General features: G+C 42.7%; 1 protein-coding gene across 17 annotated transcripts in view; it reads right to left on the reverse strand.

Annotated features, from left to right (window-relative positions):
* The window catches only part of FGGY (FGGY carbohydrate kinase domain containing), a 486,984-nt gene that overhangs the window by 150,727 nt on the left and 318,621 nt on the right, over positions 1-17,636 (reverse strand). For 12 of the 17 annotated variants that reach the window (XM_081486695.1, XM_081486693.1, XM_081486682.1 and 9 more), the window contains one exon: positions 4,470-4,577. The exons of the other annotated variants lie outside the window; for them this stretch is intronic. In XM_081486695.1, the coding sequence (XP_081342821.1) occupies positions 4,470-4,577 (108 nt within the window). The remainder of the gene's footprint in view (positions 1-4,469; positions 4,578-17,636) is intronic. 17 annotated transcript variants of the gene reach the window in all.

Below are 17,636 nucleotides of genomic sequence, written 5' to 3' on the forward strand. Positions count from 1 at the left end.
CTGTTACTGCTTCCACTTTTTCCCCTTCTATGTGCCATGAAGTGATGTGACCAGATGCCAAGATCTTAGCTTTTTTTAACGCTGAATTACAAGTCAGCCTTTTCACTCTCCTCTTTCACTCTCACCAAAAAGCTCTTGATGATGTTCCTCTTCACTTTCTGCCATTAGAGTGGTATCACCCGCATGTCTGAGGTTGTTGATATTTCTCTGGGCCATCTTGATTCCAGCTTGTGATTCATCCAGCCCAACATTTTGCATGATGCACTCTGTATACATCCAGTTATGGAGGACTGGCTCAGCCCCTGAGGCTAGCCCCAGGCTGAGGGGCATTGGTGATAAACGAGGAAGCAGATAGGCACTCATGATGGACAAATCCTAAGTTCTAAGAGCAAACAGCAGCTCACATAACCCTCTGGCTCAAGTTTGTATAGTTTAATTCTGACTTCAAGCAATTCAAATGTTAACTCCCACCAAGCCCTAGTGTCCTAGAAAGCCGGTGCACCACAGGGACAGCTTAGGAAATGTGTCCTAGTCTCTTTTACCCAGTGCCTGCCCCAATAAAAATGACTTCAAGTAAGACAGAGAAGAGAGCTTGCAGAGAAGGAGGGCTGAGGTCCAGCTGGAAATAAGCTTCAGCATCTGGACGCAGTGAATGCACGGGTTGGTATTCTGTGGAAAAAATCTGGGCAAAAAGCGATGGTTTTTGTATAGCTATTCTGGAAAGAGCATCAACAAGCACGAGACAGTCTTTGATGGGTGTTTGGTGAGCTGAAATAAATCATCCATGGGAACGGGGTATGTGCCCTTCTAAGAGGAAATAAATATCGGCTGCACAAGTTTGAAATGAGTGGAAAACAAGCCCAAATCTCAGGCAGATGAAACTGCAAGGACTCCAGAGCCAGAAAAGATCCTATCCTATTTTTTTCTTCATCCTGAAGTTAACCAGATGGATACTTTTTTTTAAGTACCAATCTATTCATATACTTGGAATGAAAGATTTTACATTGTGATGGAAGACATGTATTTAATTGCAAAAATAAGACAAAATATCTTTTTTTCAAAATCTAGAGTTCAGATAAATTTTATTTCTTTTATTCCCTCTCTCCTTTCCCCTCCTTTACTTCCCTTTTCTTCTTCTGTCTCTTCTCTTCCACTTTAGATGATATATTTATGACTGCATGTTTGTAATGTATTCTGGACAGTGTAATAATAGAGCAGACTTCTACAGACAAAGTATATGAGAGAAGGTGTACGTATGAAACACAGAACAAAAGAGATGTAACTTCCTCTTATAGTGTTCTATACAATTACAATATGCTGAAAAACCAGTGATAATAATTCACAAAACATAAACCAGAATAAGTAAATGGAAAGGAAAGAAAAGTGGCAAAAGAAGCATGTAAAAAGGCCATTGACAGTGCATCAGAACACACTCCAGGCTGTGCTTGAGACCCTGAGTTTCAGTTCCTCATCTGTAAAATATGGATAACAACTGTACCTAACCTGTAGGAGTTCCAAGAGGATTAAATAAAATAGTACATGAAAGGCTCCTGGAATTGAGACTAAATAAGTCTTCAAAATAAATATTAGGCATTGTGACTATTATGACTATCACTCAAGGATTAACAAGATTATACTTATAAATCTTTCCCATGGGAAAATGCACTCAATAAGGTACAATTATTGCTGCTATTATTATTATCATCATTATTGCTATTCTTTTTATATCTCTATTTTCTAGGTGATTTATGTCTCTTTGCTTGGCCTCTTTGAACTGATGTTTTACTGGATAGTCTGTTTTTTTCTTGATTCAGATTTTGCTCCATTTTGCTAGCTTCTGGACTTCCTTAGATTTTACTTTCTGTAACACATGGGTCAATCATGCCCCATCCCTAGGTCCAATGAAACTATATATGTAGAATTATCCAGAGTAGAACTCTACATGCAGCTTTACTGATGGTGACAATCAACTAACCAGGTAAAGGCCAACAGTTCCCATGATTCTTGTCAAAAACCATAGTGGACTATTAAGAAGATTTTATTAATGGTCAGAAAAGAGTCACTCTTTTTAAAATTTAATTTCAGGCTCAGGAAGTAGGCGTAACCAATTCTTGTCCACCAAAATATGTCATAATGTTTGGGCAGAGATGGCTTATATCCATAGCAACGGAACAAACTCTAAGCCAAATACTAGGAAAAGCATTTCTTGACTGACGCAGATGTTCAACTAGCATACTAAATCTCTGAAAACCTGTTGATGGACAGCTTCATGGACAATGCATCCTGAAAAAAGACTCAGTTTACTGATTCACTATTTTTGTTATAAAAGACTCTACGTTGTGTCTGGTATGAATTCTGGGTCTCCTAAGGTGGGTACCACAATGTGGGCTTGTAAAGGTGTTTGTTTCAGGAGTGGGTTTTCTTTGTGTCACAGAAAGGGAGTGGATATTTAAGTTGAAAAGTTGTGTAAATACATGACACTACGCTTAAATAGGAGATCGTCAAGTTCTGATCCCACTGCACCTTTGGCACAGAGTGATATCTTCTTCTTAACTTTTCTATTGAGAACAGGAAAATGTTATTTAATATATACTTCCCTACTAGACAATGAGCTCCTTAAACCTGGGACTATTAGGGGACTAATTCATATATCTTTATAGCCTGGGACAAGAGTGGAGGCACACAACTGGCTCTTTGAATCTAGCCACCCACCTATGCATCCATCAACTTTGAGAGAGAATGCAAGGCATCTAAGAATAAAATACAAACACACTGAGAAATGGAAATTAATGGTCATTTGTATCCACATTGAGCTTGGGATCAAACCACTTTTGATTTGGCTGAACATTCAGAAGAGCTGGAGAGGAGCAGATCATAAACAGATGATTTCAATACAACATAGTAAATGTGAGGTTGGGTAACTGAGGCTGGGTCTCATTTTCTCTTGCTTTTCCACATTTAATCCCTCAGAGGTCTGCTGATCTCTCGACCTCAATTCTCAGTCATTATTGCCACTGTCCTCATTCAAGCCCTCATGGCTTTTTGTCAGTGGGTCAATCTATTGAAGCTAGTCTCTTTTCGTTGGGCTATGTACACCTAAGCCTTCTTCCTGATGGCTACTAGCCAGTTTTTATAACAGAGATATGACAACATCTGTCAGTCTTCCAATCTTTCACCTGTTCCTCTTGGTCTACTACCTAAAGTTCAACTCTTTGGCATGTTTTACAAGGACTTCTTCTGCGGGGTCCCTGACCAGCTCTCCCAATTTTGTTGCAAGCCATTTTTCTAAGAACAGTTTATGCCACAACTGAAAGTTTGCAATTATCCTCAAATACGCCTAGTTATTTTTTCACTCAGATATCTTTGTGTCTATGCCAGTTCTCCTATCTAGAAAATATCCCTGCCTTTCTTTGGCTGGTTGGTCCCTATTTATCATTAAAGTTCAGCACAAATGCTGTCTCCACTGCCAAGAATTTCTTAATCTAGCTTTGTTCCAGCTCTGTGTCTTATGCCTCAGGTATAGTACACACCTCACTTTTATTGATCTTCTATCTTCCCTATGAGATGGTCCCATGAATTCAACACATTTCCTCTAAGCATCTTTTATTAACCAGGTACTGGACTGGATACAAAAAGTACGATATGGCCCATACCTTTAAAGAGCTCCTGCGTGTAAGTTGCTTCAGTCGTATCTGACTCTTGCAACTCTATGGACTGTAGCCCACTAGGCTCCTTTGTCCATGGGATTTTCCAGGCAAAGATACTGGAGTGGGTTGCCATGCCCTTCTCCAGCGGATCTTCCTGACCCAGGGATTGCACTGGGCTGGATACAAAGGGAAGTATGATATGGTCCATACCTTTAAAGAGCTCCTAGATTTCTGGAAAAGATAGGTTATCTCAGAATGTGCTAAGAACTGAAGTTATGTTTTTAAGATCAAGTAAAACTAGCAAGAGACAAAGAACTCTCCAAGCAGAGCATATACCAAGGCACAGAGGAGTCGAATGACGTGAGCCATGGGGAAGCCATGAGTAGAGCAATCCAGCCTTAGTGACAAGTACACATGCCAGAATGGAAGGGATAGACCACAAAGGGAATGATGTGCCCAGAAAACTATCTGAACTATGCCCCCAGGGCTATGAGGAACCAGTGAAGGATGTTGGCTAGAGATTAACACAGTCCTTTTCAGAGAGTAGAACATCACTCTTGTTGCCATGAGAAAAATGGGTTGTTATGTGAAAAGAAAGCTAGGTGAGAAGATCGGTTAGTCATCAATGCCTGGACCAACATTTATTCCTTTGGCAAACACAGGCTGCATATGCTCCATATGTGCGGTTGTATGCTAAGGAAAAGTTAATTCTGATTTAACAGTCTGCAAATCTTTCAGATACTGGGTATAAGGAATATGACAAAATGGACTAGTCAAGAGTGGAAAAACATTAAAGACCATAGGAAGAAAGTGTCAACTTACCAGTTTTCCAGTAACGCTCTGACCACCTTCATTCAGCCAGAACCCAGGGACCATGGCTGAGAAATAAGGGCCCCAGACACCTGGTACAAAGATTGGGTTTTTGCTGATCTGGAAAGAAAGGGGCAAAGTATGTGAAAATATTGACCCTCAAGGCCAGAAGCAGTCTTATCTTCCTCCCATGTGAGGTTCCTCTGACCATGGAATTCAGCTTCTTGCTAAATACCTTTGATAGTGGGGAAGTCACTCCTGCCAAAGGATGGGCCTGGCTTCTTCTTTAAAAACCTTTCTGATAAACTCATCCAGGTGTCAAGGTAGCAAAAGAGATCATTTTGGAAAGAAACTGATGTGACAGTCCCTAGCTGGCTCCCTCTCTGTAGTGAACCGATTGCAGTCGTGGTCCCCATTTTCTAGCCCTCCCTGCATCCACCTGCTTTGCAGTGTGACTTCGTAGCCTCTGTCATTGAGAGGTGGGGTCCCCATCCCTTGAGTCTGGATCAACCTTGGCACTTGGTCTGGCCAACAGAATGGAGCAGAAGTGACACTGTGCACCAGTTTTCAGGCCTAAACCTCAAGAACTGTGTGCTTCTGTTCTTCCTCCTCTCCTTCTGCCATGAGAACATGCCCCGGTGAGCCTTCTGGACAGATATGCAGAAAGCTGAGTCAGTCCAGTTGTCACACGTGATGATTCAGATACATGAGACAGCCCAAATCGGATCAGCAAATCCTTTTAGTCAATCAGCAGCTGGTGAGCTTGGATCACCAGAATCACTCAGCCAACTGATAAGACTTGTGAACAAAAATACACGTCCTGTTGTGTGTCATGAGGGTCTTATGTTTGTTTCCCACCTAACATATTTAAGGCAAGAAATAACTGATATGTCCCCTTACTTCTACAAACATTTATTAGACACCTAATAGCATACTATCTCTCTTGACTAGGGACACGGAGATGAATGAGAAAGAGCTCTAGTCTGCAAGAAACTCCTCATTTAGGGGGAGCTAGATAAGTAAATAGTCAAAGAGAAAACAGTGTGGTCCATGAGAGGGTAAAGACAAAGCATGGAATGCTGTGGGGGGCACCTCGGGTAAGGAATGAAGTGGTCCAGACTGTGGCTTCTTAGAGAATGGGACATATACTTAGACTAGTAAGATTTAGAAAGATGAAACAGAACAGGCATTCCAGGCCAAGGGGATAGCTTGAACAAAGCCATGTAGGTGAGACAGATGCTCTTGGTATTCAAGATATGGCAATGTCTTTTTGTAGCAGACCATGGAGGTCCATTAAGGTGTTAGGAAAGTACATCAAGGGATGAGACAGGACAGGCAAGGATGGACCACGTGTTTACTGATCTGGAAAGGCATGAGCTTCTCATCCACCCAGTGGGGATGAATGCTGAAGTGATATTATGATTGTGGGAGGGTGTATGAGAAGGTAAGGATGAAAAGGGAGTTAGGTACATTGGGTCTACTCCTGAGTCTCCTGAAGCTGGGCAGAGAATGTATGCATTCATTTATTCTACAAATATTTATTCAGCTCTTAGTATGCCAGGCCCTAGGGATACAGAAGTGAACTGAATATATCTATAATTTCTGCCCTCATGGACTTTATAGTACAGAACTTCAGCATATGGATAAACCTAACTATTCTGGTTCTCTTTTCACTAAATGAGTGAAATCAGTCAAATCAGTAGGAGTTCCAATCCCCAAAAAGGAAGGGGGTGAGGGAAGGCAGGAGACTATACAGTATTATCAACTTTAAATTTTGTCAAATAAAGATAGTTTAGAAAAAGGGTAAATTTAACACCTAAAGTAATCTCAGGGGTAAAGAGCTTTTTTGTTTTTTCCCTGCAAGGAAAGACCATTTAACTTTGATATATTCACTCATTTCTTGACGGGTTCAGCAGATGTTTCCTGAGTTCCTGTTGTGATCCAGGCACTGAAAGTAAACATACACAAAAGAGTGCAGTCTCCACCTTCATGGAACTGCTCTCTTAAGAGGAAAGGAGACTGGGGGGGCTGATGATTCAGGTTTGGCCAGGATTCTCTCAGTTTTAGCATCAAAATTCCTATGTCCTAGAAAATTCTCAGTACTAGGCAAAAGGGACAGCTGGTCACCCTAAGATGGGTATCACACAAATGTATAAATACAAACTGTGATAAGTGAATGAAAGAATAACAAAAGGTATTATAAGGGCTCATAAGTGAGGTACCTAATGCAATCTAGGGGTCAGACTTTTCTGAAGAAGTGATATTTGAATTAAGGTGAAAACATACATAGAAATTATTTAGGCGTGAGCATATATACATCTGTATTTTGTACATATATATGTGTGTTTGTATGTGTACATGATATAGTGTTCCAGACAGAAGCAGCACACACTAAATGGTATTCATTTTTATCACTTTGTCTTTGCCAGTGAAAATTTTGTCACATGTCAGCTCTAGAAACTACTGTCCCACTCTGGAATGCCTGAGCCACTGTGGGGTGAATAAGATAGCCCATGCCCATAAGCACTTAAGCCCCGGGGTTTAGGTGGGTGGATGGACACCCACCAAAGTCAAGCCATCTCTTTTCATGCCCTGCACCCCTTCCGGTCCAGAATTCTTCCAGCACCATTCGACAGATTAGTTTCAGAGAGGTGGCATGTGGTCCACAGTCACAAAGGTTGTAAATGGCTGAGGTGGGAGTTGAGCCCAAGTAGATACTGGCCTCAAACCCCAGGATATGCTTTTTAAAAACAAACAAAATTTGTATAAATTGCTTAAGAGGGTTTTGCATCACTCCCACCCACCCCCTAACTGCCCCTGCACCTCAAACCCCACGATTTAAAGATGTTTCTGTATCAGTTTTTGTTGAACTCCACTGGCAGACTAGACTCTGCTGCTCAGAAATGGCAGGTGAAGGCTCTGTCTGACTGTCCAGAATGCTCTGAGCTTATTCCTGCCTGTGTTCACTCATTTGGAATGGCACACGCTTCTCATTGGACATCCCGACTACAGCAAGGAAACAGATACAGAAATATGTTCCCCAGAGCACATCCAATTACTCCCAAGCTCTGGGAGAAAACAACTAAGAGTTTGTTTAGACCGAATGCACATTCGTGTATTTATGTGTACTTTAATCCTCTGCAGTAAACCTGAATACTTTAGAAAAATTTTGTGAAAGCCCTTTCCATGCTGACGGCTATCTTGGCCTGAAGGCTGCTCTGGGACTCAAAGGGAAGAAGCGCATTTCACTCCACTAATAATGGGTGTCCATACAGAACACTGACTTTCCAGCAATAATGTGCTATTGGCAACAGCAACCACTACAATTGATTGGGTACTTATTAAAGACCATATTCTAAGCACACTGCAGGAATTAAATCACTTGATTTCCCACAATAACCCTAAGGGGAAGATTCTATCATTACTCCTATTGTTCAGATATGGGGCAGAGACTGTTAAATAGCACACACGCTTAGGCTCAGTTGCTCAGTCATGTCCGACTCTTTGCAATCCTGTGGACTGTGGCCCACCAGGCTCCTCTGTCCTTGGGATTTTTCTAGGCAAGAACACTGGAGAGGGTTGCCATTTTCTCCTTCAGAGGATCTTCCTGACCCAGGGATTGAACCCACATCTCCTGTGTCTCCTGCACTGGCAGATGGATTACCACTGAGCCACCTGGGAAGCCCATTAAATAGCATACACAAGGTACACAAGGTTATACAAATACAAAGCAATCAGGGTCTACAGGTTCTGTATTTGTTCCTGTTCTGTATTTCTTCCTGATTTTAGGTTACCATTGCTTCTTTGAGTCCTTCATTTACCTTTAAAGGGCAGAAAGCAAGGATCATTAGAGCCAAAAGAGACTCACTTAGACTGAAGCAACCTCCTGGCCTTGATGACACGTAGGTTAGGGAATCTTCATGTGCAAAAGGCTTTTGTTAAGTTTCCCCCTATACACTTGTGAAGAGCAGAGGAGAAAGAAAGGATTGAGTCAAAGGCCTGTCTTCACTCTATCATGACTACCATATTCTTAGCCAGGTGACCTTATGAAAGGGAATCTTTCTGAGCCTCAGTTTTCCTCAGTTCCAAAATGGGAAGAATGATATAAATGTGGTAGGACTTTCATGAAAATAAAACAAGCTGTCACCTATAAACAGCTTATTTTATGTTAAATATCATGTAAATGTTAGTTCTTGAAATGAGGAAGGTATGATGGGATAGTCAGGTGACTGGGATGAATGGCCATAGGCAAAAGTAACTGCTACCATTAAGCACACATCCTGGTAGCTCAGTTGGTAAAGAATCGGCCTGCAGTGCAGGAGACCTGGGTTCGACCCCTGGGTCAGGAAATCCCCTGGAGAAGGAACTGGCAACCCACTCCAGTATTCTTACCTGGAAAATCCTACAGACAGAGGAGCCTGGCGGGCTATAGTCCATGGGGTCGCAAGAGTAGGACATGACTTAGCAACTAAACCACCACCACCACCATTAAGGAAGTCTCTAGATGCATTCTTGGTTTCATTTAGTCAATATTCTTAATAATGAAGTAGAAGATGACGTGGGCTTCCCAGGTGGCTCAGTGGTAAAGAATTTGTGTACCAATGCAGGAGACTCAGGGGATGCTGGTTCGATCCCTGGGTCAGGAAGATCCCCTGGAGAAGGAAATGGCAACCTGCTGCGGTATTCTTGCCTGGAGAACCCCATGGACAGAGGAGCCCAGCAGACTACAGTCCATGGAGTCACAAACAGGTGGACACGAGTTTGAGTGACTCAGCAGAGCACACAGAAGCTGATATAAAAGCAAAGTTTATCATATTTTCAGGTGGTATAAACTTGGGAGGACTACTTATCCTGAGCCATGTCCAAATCATGATTCAAACTTACTTTAAGAACTAGAACATTAAGCAAAATACAACAAGAAAATAGTTAACATTTATTAAATCGTAAAGTCAAAATTTTACAATTAAAAGGTACTGGCAATATTCCCTTCTGGAATATTCCTTTTCATGGGTGATGTTACACGAGCATTCAATTTAGTATGAATTGTATGGAAACCTTTGACATATTGTTTAATTGTGTGTGCTAGAAATAAAGTTATAAAAACCTATAAAAAAACAAAATATTTGGTTGCACACTCTATGACAGGCACCAAGAACAGCAACAAGGTTAATAAAATAATAAGGCAGAATAATAATAATAATAGAAGAAGAAGAACAGTGAGGAGAGAGAAGGGAGGAGAGAGGAGAAGAAGGAGGAGAATTAACAATAAGGCACAGCCCTTTCCCACAAGGCGCTCCTGGTCAGACTGGGTAGACAGAGATGAAAATTAACAAATTACAACAAAGCACGCCAAGTGCTACAGTGAGTTGGGTGAGGAGTGCGGTAGGAGCCCAAACTGCCGGGGAGAAGAGTGAGCACTTCACAGAGGTGGCCACATGGGAGCCAGGCCTTAAAGGATGAATAAGCGCTTCCTTAGGTGGACAGGGAGGGTATCCCAGGTAACAAGCCTCAGAGGCATGAAGCTGTGCAAGCATCTCGATTTTTATGAGGGCTTAAAGTTGTCCATTATACTTTATATAAAAGTTCACAAGGTCTGAAGGATGGGTATATTTTTGCAACAACATATCCTATTGCTTGTCAAAGATTCCATTTTTAAAATCCGGTGATGGGAAAAAAGCCTCAGTGAAACCACCCTCAAAGTCAGAAATAAGAAGTGATAATATAGAAATAATAAGTAATAAAATAGCAATTGCTAACAGTTATTGTGGGTTTATTACATGCCAGACTCTTCGAGGCACTTTACAGACATTATCGCATTTAATACTCATGACAACCCAATGAGATAGATACTATTATTATGCTTACTCCACAAATGAGGAAATCTAAGCTGAAGGAGGTCAAATAACTCATAAATACAAAAGGAGTAATTGCAAGGTCCAGGCAGGATCCAAGCTATGATTTACCAACTTATTTTTCTCCCCAGATCATATCTTCCTTATCCATAAAACAGCCTGGACTAGAGATGTTTAATATCTCTTTTGTCTTTGAGATTCTCTGATTCCTGAAAGTTGAGTCATTCTCCCTTAGCTGGCCAATCGGAACTCTCCAGAACGCTATTAATATTTCAACACAGACTCTGCCCTCACATGGCCTGGGGCTCATGGGGTTGTCTGGGGTTGCTTCTTGGGGCATCTCTAAGTACCCAACTTTGCTCTACCATTTCTCTGGCCTATGGCCAACATTATTGAGGGCTTCTCCAGATTGCCAACTTCATGGATTATATTCAATGGCTATTATCTATAATATCTTACATTAGCTGAGTAAATATTCAGCAACTACTTACTGGATACACACTGACTTCAAACTACTATTTTAAATATAAAAAGAAAGATAGGTGTTGAGAGCCACGTAAATGACATAATCCCTGTTTACAATCTAGTAGGCAGTGGAGAGTAGGATGAGCTGGGTAGTCACTCAGGCATCAAGTGACTTCTGAATGTACATTTGCATTCAGACTTAAAATAATCCTACTAATACATGGAGTCAAACACATACAGACCGTTTTACAGGTGAAGACACAAGAATGGGGACAGTAATCGAACTACCCAGGATCACAAGGATCAGAAATGGTGGAGTTGGGATTAGAAGTCTCTCTCCATGTGCTCCTGCCTCTTTTCATGTCTGTGTCCCAGCTGGCTCCAGGAGTGGATGCCACTGGCTGACTTTTCATCTAGGGCTATGCTACAGACAGCTGAGCTTGCCTGTGGTGATAAAACCCAGGCGCCTGCTCACACCTTTCTGGGAGCAGTGACTGGGTTCAGGGCAGGGAGCTGCTCCAGCAACGTCCGCTCTGCCTTCCCCCATCCCATCATCCCAAGCTTGGCCTAAGCCTCTGGCAGGGGCAGGAGGCAGGCTGCAGGCGCCAGTGGTCCTGGGAGGGAACAGGAGGTTTTGTTTTGAGTGCCTCCAGCCAGGTTGGGAATGTAAGAGGGTAGCCGCAGGCATGTGTGGGACTGGGTATTTCCGTGGTGGCTCATCTCTCCCTCCAAATGGACTGTGCTATCGTCTTACTACAAAAAACCATTTATACACATTCCAGCCAGCTTCCAGCTCACTACACAGTACAAAAAAAGAGCACAGAGAATTCTGTTTATGAATGGGGGCTCTTAGCATTTACCTCTATTTTTGCACTTCTCAGGCTGAATGCAATGAGCCTCTGCTGCAAAATGGTGAGGAACCACGTGTTATCTTAAAGGTAGTAAATAAACATGGTTTGGTAATATGAGCATAGACCTTGGAGTCAGGAAAAGTGTTGTTAGATGCTCAGTTGTGTCTGACTCTTTGTGACCCCATGGACTGTAGCCTCCCAGGCTTCCCTGTCCACCAGATTCTCTAGGCAAGCATACTGGAGTGGGTTGTTGTTTTCTACTCCAGGGGATCTTTCTGACCCAGGGATCGAACCCAGGTCTCCCGCATTGCTGGTAGATTCTTTACCAAAAGCTGGCTGTCACTTATGGTTGGGTCACATCCTAGCCATGAACCTTTGAATCTCTTTGAGTCCCTTTCCTCAACTATAAATGGGGATAATTCCAGATTCTATCCCTCATCAGCTCCATCTCTCCAGTGGGCTCTTTTTTCCTCCTTCCTCCTGGATTTGTCACACTTATCACATCTCTCAGGGTCAGCTCACTCTCATGTAGTTATGACAATTTTTATGCTGCTGAGTTTCAAATTTTTATTCCAAATGCAGACCTCACTCCTGAGTTCCATACAGGACATTTGACCCAAATGTCTAATCAACATGTCCAATATAGATAGACCTTGTCATTCTTCTTCCCAGGGCTCCTCCTGTCCTGGGGTCCCTGTCTTACTACATGGTACCCTATTAACTCAACCAGCAGAATATCATTCTTGACTTCTTCGTCTCACTTATTGCTCCACGTTAGGTCACATGTACGGTCAACTCTATTTTCAAACAGAAACCCTTATGTTTTTCCCCACTGCCATTACATTAGTCAGTCCTTTACCTTTTCTTGCTTGGGTTCTTGCAACAGCAATTAAACTGATTTATTAGCCTCAAATATTGTCCTCCTTCATGCAATCTGCAAGCCCCATCAGAGACTAACTTCCATACCTACAGCCCAGTGGTCTTTCTAATACACAAATCTAATTCTATCACCTCCTTTACTTACATCCTTTAGACATTGACCAGACATTCCCACCTCTCTGATCTGATCTACATATGATTTGGCCACATAGACCTTTGGTACATATGGTCATTTCCCCCACTCTTTGCCCTATCATTTTTATTTTTTACTGCAGTAAGCTCATCACAGCACAGAAATTCCACAAGTAAGCCATTTTCTTTCTCATCTCTGAATCTTCGTCAATTCTCCTCTCTCTTTCTAAAAGGCGGCCCCAGGAATTCCCATGTAGTCCAGTGTTTGAGACTGTGCTTCCAATGCAGGGGGTGCTGGTTCAATCCCTGGCTGGGGAACTAAGATCTCACATGCTGTGGGGCACGGCCAAAAAATAAAAAAGAAAACCTTGCTGCTTATTTGAAATTCACATTAAAAAAAAAAAAGGGCAGCCCCTCTCACATTCCCCTGCTGCTGCTGCTGCTGCTGCTAAGTCGCTTCGGTCGTGTCCGACTCTGTGCGACTCCATGGACACCAGCCCATCAGGCTCCTCCGTCCCTGGAATTCTCCAGGCAAGAACACTCTAGCGGGTTGTCATTTCCTTCTCCAATGCATGCATCCATGCTAAGTCGCTTCAGTCGTGTCCGACTCTGTGCGACCCCATGGACACCAGCCTACCAGGCTCCTCTGTCCACAAGGTTCTCTAGGCAAGAATACTGGAGTGGGTTGCCATTTCCTTCTGCACACCTTCCCCTGACTAACTCTAAAATGTCCTTTTATAAGACTCTGTTTCATATTACCTTTACCTGCTCCGGGAAACCTTCTCTGAACTCTGACTTCTCTCCCAGTTCCCAGTGGGTGTGCCTCCTTGCATTTTCCCTTAGCTCTCTGTACTTCCATGATGTAGGCAATTCTAACATTACATGTGTAAATGTATATACCAAGATCTATAAATACACACATAATATGTACTTGTATCTATAAAGTATGCTTTGTAAATGAAATCATCACACATATGCAAGAAATGGCTAAAATTACTATTAATTTATTAATAGTTTAATAAATTTACTAATAATGAATTAATATTAATTATCTCACCTGCATTAAGAACAAGGGTATAATAAAACACATATCCAATCACTGTAAGTGACCTGTGGCTAATAAAGCTCAGGCCTGCCAAGTTTTCCTCTCCTCTATTTGGAGGTTTTGGAAAGGTTCAGAGTCCTCCAATAAAGTCTGCCTTTCCTAGAAACTCAACCTCTTTATTTCAGTTTGAGCAAAACAAGAACAAGTAAAATCCGTTCATAGATATCTTCTGGGGCTTAGCAGTGTGAGTGGGCAGGCGGGGAGGGCACTGAGCAGGTGCGTCACCCAACCAAATAGTCCCCAATCTGGGGATGGAGGGGGGCTGCCAGATATTGCCTGCCATGTCCTGAATTATTTGCAAAGGATTCTGGAGCCTTTAAACCTCCTTCTTCATCATCTTGAAACCAGTATATGATCATAACAGCAATGTCATTCATCTGTTTCTTATCCACTCACATTGAACACACCCAAAGTTGACTGCAAGAGAGACTGAATAGCCAAGAAGACTTTGGGGTCCTCCTGAAGTTCCCCCAGCTTCCTTTCCCTTGCAGACCAGAAGCCACACTCAACCTTCTCTGTGCAAATGCCTGATGTGCTCCAGGGAGCTCAGACTGGCTTCAGCTTTGGAAGCTTTGAGAGCTGTGTGACCCCAAAGATGTAAAATCATTTCTGGCCTCTTTTTCACAGCCCAGTCTGTGGTGGGTAAACCACAGTTTCTTCTGTAATGGAGGAGGGGCCACCAGGAGTGGGGGAGGGAGCTGAAGAGGAGGAGGGGTGCTCTGCGTGCGCAGTATTTATCCATCAGACAGATTCTTAGCTCTGTTGCTGTGATGTCACATAGTGAATTGGACCCTCAGAACCAGAACTGTATTTTCTACTTTTGTCACACCCCCCACGAATGAGCACAGTACTATTAAGTGGTTCTCAAATACAGTTCAACCAATGCTCTTTTGATCCCAAATTAGCTGTTATGAAAAGCAGCTCCCCCTTAGAGATTTAGGTGCCCTTTAAAAAGGTGCTCAGAACAGAGAAGCAGAAATATCATATGATATCCCTTATGTGCGGAATCTAAAAAGAAATGATATAAATGAACCTACTTACAAAACGGACAGAGACTCACAGACTTAGAGAATGAACTTATGGTTGCCGGGGGGAAGGATAGGGGGAAGGGATAATTAGGGAGTTTGGGATGGACATGTACACACTGCTATATTTAAAATGGATAACCAATTATGTCCTCCTGTATAGCACAAGGAACTCTGCCCAATCTTATGTGGCAGTCTGGATGGGAGGGGAGTTTGGGGGAGAACGGATACATGTATATGTATGACTGAGTCCCTTGGCTGCCCACCTGAAACTATCACAACATTGTTAATCGGCTATACTCCAGTATAAAATAAAAAGCTTAAAGGAAAAAAAAAAAGTTACAGCAGGGGGGGGAAAGCGATGCCAGGGAGCAGTTTCATAACAGGCTGAGTAAATCAGCAGGTCCAGAGGGGGATGACACAGCCTTTTCCCTTGTGACAGACCCTTGGCACCTATGATACAGCGCCTCCATCAGACGTGCTCTGACTCTGCCTGCTAAGTTGTGGACATTTCTCTCCCAACCCTGCTCCTGATCTGTTTCTGCATGTCCCTTATTAAGACTGTGGTCTGGCCTCAGCTATCATCTCATAAATCTGACCATGGACTCTGCTTTTCTGGTTTAATATTCAATGTTCTGTCTTAATTTGCTATGTGACCTAGCCCCTCGGGGGTGGTCATCTGAAAAATGGGGTGCAGAGGACCTCTTTTTACAGATTTGTAAAGATTAAATGTGCCACAGTCTATTATAGGCATTGGTGCGGTGCCTGGTACATTCAGTGACCCAGTGAAATGAAGCCTGTATTAATATCATCACCTCCATACCGGCCAAAGTGTACTTCTTATTTATGGATTGGCGTACACGTGGGTGTTTAATTTTAAAATGTACGATCTGACATGCTTTTGACTAGAATGCTAAAGTAGGGTACAGAAGTTGCACTGGCTCTAGAGAAGAGAACGCAAGATAAGAATCAAACTCTCACTCGGATGAGTTCAGTTCTATTGGCAAGATCTGTCACTGGGATTAAACACAATCGAGGCTTTATCCTGGTAATAGCATATGATATAAAGGCAAAGAGAGCCTTGGCTGATTTACATTAGAGCCTCTTTTGATAAAAGAATTTCTGTGCATATGCATAAGTTATTGCCTTTTGAAAGTGCTCCCCAGACACCCCACTCCTGCTAATCAGGGGATACTCAGGAACTTGAGCCATGTCCATTCAAGTCTAGACCTAATAAGAATCCTCCTCTGCAGAATTTTCTCTCCATTTTTGGCCTCATAGAAGATAAAGCCAGAAGAGAAACTAAAAACTGTCCATATTTATATGATACTTCCCTCAATGAGTAACTACAAAAGTATTATAAACAGAAGTTTATTCAAAACTCAGGGTGAAGGGGTTTACCCCTTACATTTTCTCTATAACAACAGAGACTGAGAACATCAAAACATAGTGATGGCTGGATGGAGGTGAGGAGAAAGAAGATGGGGAGAAATGGTGTGAAACCCAACCTTCTCTGGCTACCAGCATGTCCAGAGCAGCTAAGTGATCATGGCCCTCTGTCCTGCCATTTCTGGACCAGGCATCCAGGGTGCGGAAGAGTCACTGCCATCAAATACAGTGACGTGCCCTGAAACTTCTCTGTCATCTGATGGGGGCGGGGGGCACTTTTACATATATCCCAAGATGCTGGGATGGCCTGTGCTGTATGTGATTCTGATAGGAAAGGGAGCTGAGCTTCAGCTCAAGTTTAACTCAAGTTCCCAGCTTTCAAAAGGCAGAATCAGGATTTAGACTCAGATGGGATGTAAGAGTCCCTATCTTTTCTGAGACATTGTTTTAGAGGAAAAAGGTTGTAAGAACAAAGGAGACAGAGAGCACTCTCTTCCATGTTTGGTCTGGAGCAAGCCCGGTGCCTTCTGGACCTTGAATGGAATATGTAGCTTGCAGATTCAACAGGGATGATGATATTTTCCTATATTGGGGAGAGAAAGAGTAAAAAAAAAACAAAAACAGAGCGAGAACCCACACATTCCGGAGTATTTTTTTCCTCCTCTCTATGCACGCGTTCGTTCTCAGTTATGTTCGATTCTTTGCAACCCCAAGGACTATAGCTCGCCAGGCTCCTCTGTCCATGGGATTCTCAAGGCAAGAATGCTAGAGTGGGTTGCCATTTCCTCCTCCAGGGGATCTTCCCCACCCAGGGATTGAACTTGCATGTCCAGTGTCTCCTGCATTGCAGGCGGGCTCTTTACTACTGAGCCACCAGGGAAGCCTCCTATCTATACTCAGTAGCAATTCTTCACTTTTCCCTTTCATGCACTGGAGAAGGAAATGGCAACCCACTCCAGTATTCTTGCCTGGAGAATCCCAGGGATGGTGGAGCCTAGTGGGCTGCTGTCTGTGGGGTCGCACAGAGTCGGACACGACTGAAGTGACTTAGCAGCAGCAGCAGCAGCAGCAAGAGTATTAAGGGAGTCTCATGTTTAGATAAAAAGAAATTACTTAATAAATTGCTTTCCTATTTAAATGAGATCTTATAAAAGAGAAATGGCTTGTACCACAGAGGCAAGGGGACTAAAGAAGAAAGGATGCTCAGAGGGGAAGTTGATTGAGGGGGTGTGCCTTCTGCCTGTACTCTTATAAAAGACCACGCTAATATAGGCAATATGTAAAACACTGCAGAACAATCAGAAACAAATAAAAGGAGGCCTGCAGAGTAACAGAGTTCAGCTGTGGGCAATGGCCAGGAGGCAGCTTTTGTTATGCACAGATCATCTGCATGTGAGGCAGGCCTGATTTCAACTAGGCTATAGGCTAGTTAGTGTATGAGAATGGATCAGGGCCCATCTGGATTTCCTTAGGAAAAAAAC

This window comes from Giraffa tippelskirchi, chromosome 5, assembly GCF_054371585.1.
Source record: "Giraffa tippelskirchi isolate mGirTip1 chromosome 5, T2T-mGirTip1v1.2.pri, whole genome shotgun sequence".
Taxonomy (NCBI): domain Eukaryota; kingdom Metazoa; phylum Chordata; class Mammalia; order Artiodactyla; family Giraffidae; genus Giraffa; species Giraffa tippelskirchi.